Here is an 11,485-nt window from a genome sequence, read left to right on the forward strand (position 1 = left end):
CAGAGAAATCTTTCCCATTTCTCCCAACCAGGGCACTCTCAGAAAAGATCTCACTCTGTTTTGATGAGGATGCCCTCCCTGCACCAGGTGTGTGTTGCAGCCGTGCGAGCCCTGCAGGGCACGTGCAGCTGGGACAGCAAAGCAAGAGCACCCCCAGAGCTTTCCTGCATCCTGCAGCTGCAAATCCACCACCTCTGGGCTTCTCACTGGGCTCTCAATCAAGAATTTACAATAGTAGATGGTTGATGAAGAAGCCCACAGGGACAAACCCTCCACAGCAACTCACTCCCTGCCCCACAGGTCACAGCTCGCAGGAACCAGTGGCATCTCAGAGCTGAGCCAGACTTTCCTCCCACCACCCTGATGGAGAAAACTGTTGTTGTTGTGTGTTCCTTTTTTTCTTTTCTTGATTGAATATTGTCTGAGCCCTCCTTGCAGCCAAGGAAAAGGTTACCCCAGTAATCAGCCCCGTGGTGCCAAAGAGTCTGCACCGAACTCAGCTCCGGCCTCCCTGGCTCTGGGGGAACCAGACATAACTACGGGTCTTTAATCTCAGCCACACTCGCTGATAATCTGCTCTGCAGTTTGCAGATAGGGTAGTCTGGGCTCTCACAGGCTCTGGGGATGCACAGGGAGGGCAGGGGGAGGCAGGACCAGGTCCCCCCCCAGGGCTCGGGCTGGTCGTGCATCTTTCTTGCAAACCACCCACAGCACACGTGGCCACCAAGGCACCCAGACGTGATCCTGTGCCCCCACAAGTGGGAGTTTTGGCCTTGGATTTGTGGCAGTCACTTGGGAAATTATAAACAACCCATTCCCATTCTAGAAGGATCACAGGCATTGGTGAGGGCTTAAAGGGACTGAGGATAGCAGAGGGGAGCAGTGAGATGGAGAGTAGTGGGACCTGCCCTTCCAGTCCTGAAATGGGTCCCCAGAAAACCTCCCCAGGTCACAGGGTAAATGTGTGAGCTGAAAAAGCCACTTTTTGCCACAAGGAGACACACTGGGGTATCCCAGGGTCAGGGTCCATGGTGGGGCCCTTGCTTGGCCACTCATGTCCTGCCCCACACTCAACCCAGACCAGTCACAACAATCACCAGTCACCCCAGTAAGAGGGACTTCTCCTCTTTGATAGGGCCAAAAGGAAGAAAATACCCTCCATCCTCCTCTTCACAAGGAACAGGACCCTGCCACCCAACCAGGGAAAGAGCAGGATTTCCCCTGGTGTCACCAAAGCACAGCACGTGGCGCTATGACAACACGACAATTCTCTCAGGAGAGCCGAGATTTCTGCCCAGTTCTCCCCCCTCCCGAGAAAACAGGGCATTTAATGCAGGCAAAGGGCTCAGACAGCCAGGTCTGTCAGTGTGAGACTGTGCCCGACCCAGAGGGATGGTCCCTGCTTGAAAACAACCGGGGAAAACCAAAACAACCCAGCTGGAATAAAAATCCCTGCAAATGCTCCCTCTCGTGGAGATTGGCTCTCCTGCTGCCTTGGGAGACTGGGAGAGGTCTTGTCCCAAAACCTTCCCAGGGATGAGGGGCCCTGCAGGACTGAGGGGTGTGTGGGGGCCGGTGACACACTCCCCTCACAGCACTGTGCATCCTCCCCATGGAGCCAGCCCTCGGTGCCCAGCAGGACCTTCGGAGTGAGTGGGACAAAGTGGGCATAGGATGGAATGAGCTCAGGGCTGGGGACTCCTCTGTGTCCACCATCCAGGGATCCCAGATGCTTTTGAGGCTTTAGCAGCCAAACTACCTTCCACTCTCACTGATGTGGGGAGAAAGTGCAAATGGGGGAGTAGAGGGAAACCCTAGGAAAACCTGTTGGTATTGGCCTTGGCTGAACCCCACTGCATGTAATTTGCCTCTTTTAAAGCTGCTTTGAGGGTGTCCCCAAGGCCTGACGTGGCCTGGATGCAGCAGGGCAGGGACAACAGCACTGCAGTGCCTCCACCAGCTCATTATTTCCCAGCCTGGGGAATTACTTCCCAAAAGTCTGTAACAGATTCCCCCCAACCGCACAGGATTTTGCACTGACAACACCTTTGTGCTGGGAACCGAGCCAGGATCTCCACAAGGTCATTTTGCAAAGACAATTAGGTAGTCTCTCAGCAGCGCTGTCTCACTTTAATTAGATCTTATTTCCAAAGAATTACCAAGTGTGCCAGGCCCAAGGCTGGAGGCAAGGACCATTTACAGGAATCAACGGGAAGCGAAGGACAGATGTACCTGTGCTTACGTCACCAGTTACAGCAGTGACAACTTGGGGAAGGAGAGGAGCCGCCTCTTCTGCACCATTTCATCCGGTGATACGTCAGGCAACACAAAATCCAGCGTGTAGAAGACACAGCACCAGTGATCCTGGATGCTTGGTGGGGCTTACGTGCCTTGGAGCGAGCATTCACTGCATTCTGAGAGGCTCTGTAGCTGTAGCAGAGTGAACCTTTTCAGCAGAACAAACGCACAGAAAAAGTGAACACAAACCCACACAAACGCCCTCAGAAAGGTGCAACCCGGCAGTGCAGGGGGGCAGGACACAGGGTGTGAGAACAGGGGACAGAGGGACCAGAGGCTGGGCACATCGTGGGGGGGTCCTGCAGACCTCCCATCCCTGAGGTCTGTAGGAAGTCAAACCCCCGGGATCACTGATGCTGGCACTGGCACGGGCTGCTGCCTCTGGGGAACCTCGCAGGGAGCCCTCATACCGACCACCCTCCCGGGGAGCCCCGACCCCGACCACCCTCCCGGGGAGCCCCGACACCGACCAGCCCCCCGGGGAGCCCCGACACCGACCACCCCCCCGGGGAGCCCCGACACCGACCACCCCCCTGGGGCCGCCCCCTCGGCGCGGCCACTTCGCCACCTGGTGGCCGATCCCGGGGTAGCGCCGGGCACGGCCGGGACGGGGCTGGGATGTTCCCGAGCCGAGGAACATCCAGGGAAGGAGAAAACCCTGCCCTTTTTTTTTTTTTTTTTCTCCTTTCGACCCCAGAACCGAGCGGTGCCGCTGCCCTTCGGCGAGGGCTGGGAGCGGTCTGGACCCCCGAGGAGAGCAGCGGAGCCTCCGGTGCCTCCCGTCGGATGTCCCGAGCAGAGAGCACCGTCGGGGCGCGGCCGCGCCTCCTCCCTTCCCGGCGCGGCTCCGGGGAAGGCCTGGGAAAGGGCCCGGGCGGGCGCCGAGGGGCGACAGACCCGGCTCTCCCTCACCATCACCCGGCGCTGTAAACAACCGGAATAAACCGAGAGCCTCCCCTTTCCCCTTTCCCACCCTGCCTCAGAGCAAGGACGGAGCAAACGCTGCCTGCGGCTAAGAACCGGCTTCGCATCAAAATAAACATCTGCTTTCCCCCTGATAATGTTTTTAAACTACACACACACACCCCCCAAAAACACCCACACGGATCAAAGTGTCTCTGGGTTCCCAGAACCTGAACCCCGCTGTGTCCTCCCGTACGCCCGGCCCGGGACAAGAACCGTCCCCCCGCGGGCGCAGCGGTCCAGAACTGGATGAGTGGGGTCGGGAAACCTGTGAGATGCCTCTGCCTGGAGGAAGGACCCGGGCAGAGGCTCCGAGGGGAAAAGCCCTGGAGCGGGCAAGGGGGACTGAGGCTCACCCAAGCCGGGACCAGCTGTGCTCCACACCGGGGCTCCAGGACGCCCCATGAGGGCTCAGCCCCGCAACCCCACTGATAGGGCGGGAGGGAGGAGAGGGCCGCGCGCAGCCCCGTAAATCCCCTCCGGGCACAGGTGCGGCCCCGAGCGCGCAGGTGAGGCCGGTGCGCGGGGATGCCCGGCCGGGATGGGGGGCGAGGCTTCGCTGGGCACGGGGGTGTGTCTGTGCGTGAGCAGGGGCTCCGCCGGGGTCCCGCCGCTGCCCTTTGTCTATTGATCCGCGATCGGGAGCCGCAGACAGAGCGGCGGCCCCGCGGGTAATTGGGGCTCCAGGGCCGTGACCGCGGCTGATCGCCCCCCGCCCCTGCGCGCCGCGGGGGGCAGCGCCGGCGGGGCCTTAATTGGGAGCCGGGGCCGGGGCTTGGCCAGCTCCGCTTTGTCCCGGGCGCGGAGGCAGCGCGGCGGCAGGACGGCGCCAGCCCGGCATAAAGAGCTGCCACCACCCCGCCCGCCCCGTCGGACCGGGGCTCCTCTGCCCCGACGGCCGCACCCCGTAGTCGCACGGCCGGGGCTGGCCGAGCGGCCCAGATGCTCACTGAAATGTTCAAATGGGGGACTGGAACCTGTGTGTGGCACCGACAGGCCCTGGGAGCCCCCAGGGCTGGGGGAGCTCCCGAGGTGGGACAGGACCCTGGCACCACGGCATGCCCAATTCCATGGAATCATTCTCAGGATGCTGCCCATCTGCATTTCCTCTGGGCTGTGCAGTGTCTGCTCCTATAAACCCCACTCAGCAGTAACAAAAAGCCCTATTTCCACACCCTTCACAGAAGTCAGGGCCTGGGTGCACACAGAGAGGTGCCAACACCTCCCTTGCCCCTTCTGCAAATTTCAGTACTTAAAAGGGGGTTTATAAAAAGATGGAGAGCACAGAGTTTACACAGACAGATAGGATAGGACAAGGAGGGGACAGTTTTGAACTAAAAGAGGGGGAGATTTAGATTAGATGTTTGGAGGAAACTCTTCCCTGTGAGGGTGGTGAGACGCTGGTACAAGGTTCCCAGAGAAGCAATGGATGCCCCATCCCTGGAAATGTTCAAGGCCAGGCTGGACAGGGCTTGGAGCAGCCTGGGATAGTGGAAGGCACCCCTGCCCATGGCAGGAGATTGGAGTGAGAAGAGCCTTAAGGTCCTTTCCAAAACAAACCATTCTATAGTTCCATTATTCTGCCCTGCATCCATGACCCAACATGCTCGGGCAGTGCACGGTGGCACTGGGATAACACATGGGCACGGGGCCAGCAGCACAGCCCTGCAGCCCAAATGAGGGCTGGGTGGTCCTGCAAAGCCACCACTGGGCTGCACAAGGACGGGACCTGTGGCAACATTCCCCCTCCACGGGGCTGCGAGATTCTCTGGCATGAATCCATATTCCTGTTTACAAACAGCCGCCCGTGGAGCTGTTCCAGCAGCACTATTGTGCTGCACGGCAGCTCAGCGGCCAAATCAGCCAGGGGTTTGTCCACCAGGTCCACAAAACCCTTAGGGCAAGAATGCTATTTTTAGTGTCTGGCCAAGCACCTTGTGCATTTAGCTAAGGAAATTCAGAATTCTCCGCTAACACTGGTGGAGACCTCAGTGTTCAAGGATCTCACTGCGTTGGTGACATGGCACCAGCGTTACCTGCTGGTTAAACACCAGCCCTGGAGGTCACTGGAGCACCCAGAGCTTTATTTTCATGACTTGACAGTGCCCACGGGACCATGGCCAAGCCAGGTTTTGCCAGGTGCAGAGCAGCAGAGCCATGTGGGGGTTGTGCCGGGTGTGCCCCTGCGAGGCCTCCCAGAGCCTTTTCATAGCTGAGGAAAATAATCCCAGCGCAGTGCGTGACTAATCGGTAGCTGCTCATCGAGCTGCTTGAATAGGGTTTCTCAGAGCCTAGGTTTGGCCAGGGCAGGCCTGGAGCAGCTTGGCTCCTGCCAAAACACCCCAATGCCCATACCCCCTGCCTGGGGGGGCCCTGCTCCCTGCCCTCGGGCACCATCCCTTGGGGTCACCATCGTGAACCCATGCTCTGCTCAGAACACTTTTCCTCTCTCCAGCGAAGAGCAGCTTTGTGCTCAGTGGGCAGGTTGGGATGTCCCATTGGCACCAAGAAGGAAGTGATGTTTAAACACTCACTGTCCCACAGAACCAAGATGGGTGATGTGGCTGTCCCTGACCCACCAGGGTGGCAGGAACCTGGCACGAGGTTCCCCGGCGTGTTCGGCAACACTGTCACCATCTCCCTGCTGTGATTCTCCCAGCCAGCTCAGCCTAAATCCAGCATGGTTGGATTGGAGGGGGAAAGGGCCAGGAGATCCCCCACACTGGCACAGGCTGTGCCCCCTCACTAAAAATAGAGCCCATTAAATCGCTACTCATCCTGAGTGATGTTTATTCGGAAATAAGCCTAATTTTAGTCACTACACTTCCCTCCTCCTGCTTAAGCCGTTCCCACCCTGCCGGTCCCCCCCCCCCGCCAGCGGAAATGGCCTCACTCCTCTCGCAGAGGCAGCGGCTCCTCTCCCGCCGTCGAGGGACCCAGCGCCAGCATCTCCCCTCAGACACGGCCACGACGGGTGTGTGGGGGGGTGATCCAAAGCCCCTTCCCCGCCTGCAGCCCCCCCCGGAGGGCTGGAGCGGGGGTTCGGGGGAGGCCGAGGAGGAGCCGCGCCCGCCCACGACCCGCCCCGTCGGGGCCGCGCGGCGGCGGGTGCGCGGCGGCACCGGCAGAGGGAGCCCCGCGCCCGGCGCTGCCGCTCCGGCCCGAGGGGGCCGCGCCCCCGCCGCGACCGGGGCCGTAAATCTTCCCGGGAACGGGAGAAGGGTAATTGGTGAGGAAAAGGGCTGTTTGCGTCCTCCGCGGCCGCGCTCCGCAACGCCCCGAGCGGCTGCGGGCGCGGGGGGAGACGTGGGGACCCACAGCCCCCTCGCCGGGCCAGCCACATCCCCGACGGTACCGGCGTGTCCGTGTCATTCCTTCACCATCCCTGACGGTACCGGCGTGCCCGGACCACTCCTTCACCGTCCCCGACGGTACAGGTGTGCCCGGGTCATTCCTTCACCGTCCCCGGGTCACGCCTTCACCGTCCCCGGCTCACCCCTTCCCCGTCACGCCTTCCCCGTCACCCCTTCCCCATCACCGACGGTGCCGTTCTGCCCCGGTCACCCCCTCCTCACCGGTGCCGGTGTGACCAGCGCACCCCGGTCCCCGCCGGTACCGATGCTCATCCCCTCAGCACGGCGGGACGGCACCGGCGTCCCCTGGCTCTGCTTTCGCGGGTGGCCCCGAGGACAGCGCGGGCAGACTCCCGGTGCCGATCCCTCCCGCCGCACCCGGCAGGGCCCCGTGCGCACCTCCGCGCCCCCGCCCCGCGCACCTGCCGCGCCACCCCCGCCCGCAGCGGGGTCTTACGGGGCCGGTAAAGGCCCTGAAGGGGCAGCGATCCCCGACGGGCAGAGCCGGCGGAGGGTCCCCCTGCCCCAAGAGCCCCTTGCAACGCTCCGCCGGCGCGGTGGCAACCCGGGGCGTTTTCTTTCCCCAATAAATAAGGGGGTCGGCTGCGGAAGCTCCGCGCAGCTCGGAAGGGGGGCGGCTCCCAGCGCTGCGCACCTGCGGAGGAGCGGCGGCCCCGACAGGAATGAAACAGGCGGGAGCCGGCAGGACTTCTCCGAGTAGATTTTTTTTTTTTTATTGAAAGATGTGAGAATTCATCAAAACCGAACAGACAGATACCCGAGTAACCAGCACGTTGCAAATCATGTATCTTTTTTATTTTAAAACAAATATAGAGCACAGTCCTGTGATATTTAAATTTATTATACTTTTTTTTTTTTGTTCTGGAGTGAAAAATAAAAACCTGAGGTTTATTCCTGCATTCTCTATACCCCGCACTGTAGCGATATTTTAGTTAAGTTTTGGATTTGCTGTTTTTTTTTTTCTTTTTTCTTGCAAAAGTCCATTAAAGGATTGAACTCTTAGTTTCAGTGACTCCAAAAATCGTTTTACTGGTGGCACATGATTGTCCTAGAGAACAGGCGGGATAAACAATATTTTAAAACACAGTTAGAGAAACCGATATCTCCTTCAATCACAAAGAGCTAAATAGTTTTCATTTACAATATATATGTTCATGTAAAATGAAAAAAAAAAAAAAGAAAAAAACCCTTAAATGCGATGAGTTAAACTCTAAATATTATGTACACACCAATGTACAACTCTGAATAAATTAATACCAATTTGCATATTCTGGGATCCTTATAGCTTATTTACACAAATTACCATTTATTTCATAAATATCTGCCCAGGTACCCACGAGGCTCCCCCGCCGTGCCCGCTCTGCGCGGTGGCTGCCGAGGCGGCTTGTTTTCCATCTTCTGTTTCTTATATCTTTTTTTTTTTTCCTTATTTTTTAAATTATTTTTTCCTTCCCCCTCCCCTTGCACAGATGAGGGTTTGGCCCCTCTCACCTGCCCGGGATCGGGGCTGGGGCTGGAGTCGGGGTTGCCCCATCCATCAGGTGTCTCCACATGGGCTCGTTACCCCCCCTCGAGCTGCCCAGTGCCCGGAACGGGGGAATGGGGTGTCCTGGGGGCTCCGTGGCCTCACTGGAGTGGGGGGAGCCGCTCCCAGCCCCACAGCTGAAGGGGCAGGTGAGCCCCGCGCTCCGACCGCTCCCTCCTGGTTCCGGGGTGGTGGGTCCGCTTGGCCAGCGGGGTCCATCCCTTTGCTCCAGCACTCCGCTCCCTGTCCGCGCCCACCCCTCGCTCCACAATAAATATTTATACTGTGCTGTACAAAATACCAGTGCTTTCCGCCCCGCCGGGAGGGCTCGCCGCCCGCCCCGTCGGTCACTTGGGGGACTCTCTGCCGGGTGACAGCTCCCGCTGGCTCTCCAGCCCGCTCACCAGTCTCTGGATGTTCTGCAGTTCATTGAGGGACTCCTTCAGGGAGCCCTTGGGGGAGGCGGCGGGGCGCTGGCTGCCCCCCTTGTGCAGGGGCACCTCGGGGAGGGGGCTGGATTCGCGGCTGCTGCCGGCCTTGGAGCCCTCGGAGCCGGGGTTGAGGCTGGCGGGGAGGCCGGTGGTCAGCAGGTTGGTGCTGGGCGGGATGGTGACCGGGAGCTGGTAGGGGCTGAAGCGCAGGCGGGGGCGGCTGCTGCCCAGGAAGGGGTTGCGGGACAGCGGCCCCGCGGCCGCGGCGCTGGTGGCCGGCATGGCCGAGGCGGCCGCCGCTGCTGCCGCCATGTAGGTGTAGGGGTAGGGGAAGAGTCCGCCGAAGGTGGGCATCGGGATTCCCTGTGGAGAGAGGAACAGGGGTCAGAGCTGTGCAGATGCTGGGTCAGAGCTGTGGCGATGCCTGCTGTGTCCCCCCATTCCTGCCTGCCCCCCAGCTGCCTTCCCCCAGGAAAGCCAAGGCAAAGCTGGGACACCTCAGTGTCACCCTAAAAACACCGTGTGGGGATATCCATGTGGAACAGACTGCGGGATGGGGGTCCCCATCCACCCCAGGCTGATGACACCAAGCACAAACCCCTCTTTGAGGCCTGCCCCGTCCCCTCCCTGCGTGCTGCGTGCCCTCCTCTGTGCAGCATCACAGCCCTTTAACCACATTAAAACACATTGTTAAGCAGGATCGATAAATTAGGGGAGTTCAAAGACATCTTCATGTATTTCATCAGAGGGGATGGGAAAGGCAGCACAAGCCCAGGCATTGTGGAAGCTGTTTCAAAGCTGACAGGGAGACGGTGGGATGCTGGATGGGGACAGCCAGGTCAGGCAGGGCCACAGATCCTGACTCTGCCCTTGCTTAATGGAAGAACCATGGCAGCTGCAAAAAAAATCAGGATTCCTCCTCAAATCACCCCTGAGGCCAACTTTCTAAATGTCCCTCACCAGGCAGCAATGTCAGGGGTGTCACCCTCTTGTCCCCAGAGGCTGCAGAGGGCCTGGGGGGGAGGCTGGGGGCACCAAAAGCACTCTTCCTGCACTGGGGCCACCCCACATGTCCCCACAGGGGGGTGATGCTAGCCAAGCCTGGCTTGCATCCCCAAAGTCCTCCATCATTCAGGATGCCTTTTGGGAGGACACGGAGAGGAGGTGCCAGGGCCTGACCAGACAGCAGGGATGGGGATGCAGGACAGGCGCAGGGTCTTACCTGAGAGGCCAACATGTGCTGGGAGAGGTGGAAAGGGAAGGGGGTGGCCGTCCCTGCCGCGCCCGGGGCGGACGAGAGGGCTCCATTCTCCAGGCTGCCCCCACCGGTCACCGAGGCCAGCAAGTGTCCCATGCCCATGGCAGAGAAGGCGCCAGGGGCCATGGCGAACTGTCCCGGGTGGATGAAGAGGGGCTGCCCAGCCCCCAGCGGGCTGAAGAACTGCTGCCCGTGGAGGCCGGAGAGCGCCAGGCTCTGCAGGTGCCCGGCGCTGAGGTGCGGGGGGCTGTCCGTGTGCACCATCAGCGGGGCGAAGGCCTCCTTGCCCAGCCCGCTGCCCTCCGTGTCCTTCTTGCCCGGCTCCGTCTCTTTCCTCCGTCCTTCCACCTTGTCCTTCTCCAGGCCCCGCGTGCCGAACAGGCCCTCGCCGGGACCCTCCCGGGGGGATGCGCCATCCTTGACCTTCTCCGGGCTGTGCCTCTCCTTGCCCCGCTCCTCCAGGCACCGGGGGCTGCCGCGGGGCGTCGCGTCCTCCCCGCTGGGGCTGGCGGCTGCCACCGGCCGCTCCTCGGGCACCTTCTCCACCTCCGCATCACTGTCGGCCCCCGGCTTCTCCTCTGCAAGGGGATGGAGGGGCAGAGGGTCAGAGCAGAAGCACCCAGGGGAGGCAAGAGCCCTGGTGTCAGGGAGAGGTTGCGACAGCGAAGCTGCGATCGTTATTAAGGAGAGAAACTCATTTTGGGGGCAGAAATGGGCCCTCGCGCTACGGCCGCTCTGGGGAAAAGGGGATTAGCAACAGCAGTCCTGCTGCTCTGCCAAACAGAAAAACATGTTTGATGGAGAACCAAAATCTATTACAGCATCGCTCTCGTTAGCTGCAAACTCCGAGCGGGGGATGAGGAGAGCGGGCGCTGGACAGCGCGGGAGGAAATGGTCCTCCATAGATTTAATTACGTGGAGCTGATCAACTGCGTGCTGTGGATTTATTCCAAATGTGCAGGTTGAGGCAGGTTAAAGAGGCAGTTTTAAGGCAGGGAGTACGGCACAGACCCTCCTAAAAGGGGCTTTAATTTAAAAAACCCCATTGAGCTCTCAGAGGAGGACGGGGGACGCGAGGGGCTGGCGAGGGGAGCTGAACCCCTGCCCGGCTCCACTAAACGAGAAAAGCCTTTTGGTGCGGGTGAGGTGAAGCTCTGCAGGCTGGGGCGAATATTCGGGGAAGCCTTTGAAAGTGGAGAGGGGTGTAATAAACCCTCCCTCCAGATCAGGAGGGGGGGGGTTGCAGTTTTGATGAAGGTTTGCAGGGAATCGGGCTGGTGGAAAGTTTAAAGAGCAGATTGATAGTGCGGCGAGACAAAACCCAGCATCGAAAAACTGCTACGTGAAGCCGCTGGTTTATTTTCGTTCACCAGCTTGCAGCCCTGGAGTTACAACCTTTTTTTCTCCTTTCAAATGAATTAATTCTTTCTGAGTTTTTATCCTCTTTTTTCTTTTTTTTTTTTTTTTTTTTAGGGAATGTGAGCTTCCCATGGAAGGCAGGGCACACACCAGTAAGGAGCCAGGCTAATATGGAGAGCGCACGGTCTGCCTTGCCATTTCTCCTTGTATAATATAAATACAAGATATAAACTGTATAGAAGATGCAATATATAGTTTATATCTTGTATTTATATTA

At 59.4% G+C, this 11,485-nt stretch overlaps 1 protein-coding gene across 1 annotated transcript in view; it reads right to left on the reverse strand.

Moving 5' to 3' along the window:
• Positions 1-7,323: 7,323 nt before the first annotated feature.
• TBX2 (T-box 2) overlaps positions 7,324-11,485 on the reverse strand; it is a 10,147-nt gene continuing 5,985 nt past the window's right edge. The window contains exons 4-5 of the mRNA XM_017821496.1: positions 9,814-10,584; positions 7,324-8,954 (exon numbers count right to left, since the gene is read on the reverse strand). Coding sequence (XP_017676985.1) covers positions 8,508-8,954; positions 9,814-10,584 — 1,218 coding nt within the window. The 3' untranslated portion in view covers positions 7,324-8,507. The remainder of the gene's footprint in view (positions 8,955-9,813; positions 10,585-11,485) is intronic.

This window comes from Lepidothrix coronata, unplaced genomic scaffold (assembly GCF_001604755.1).
Source record: "Lepidothrix coronata isolate B3197 unplaced genomic scaffold, Lepidothrix_coronata-1.0 Scaffold91, whole genome shotgun sequence".
In the NCBI taxonomy this organism is placed as follows: domain Eukaryota; kingdom Metazoa; phylum Chordata; class Aves; order Passeriformes; family Pipridae; genus Lepidothrix; species Lepidothrix coronata.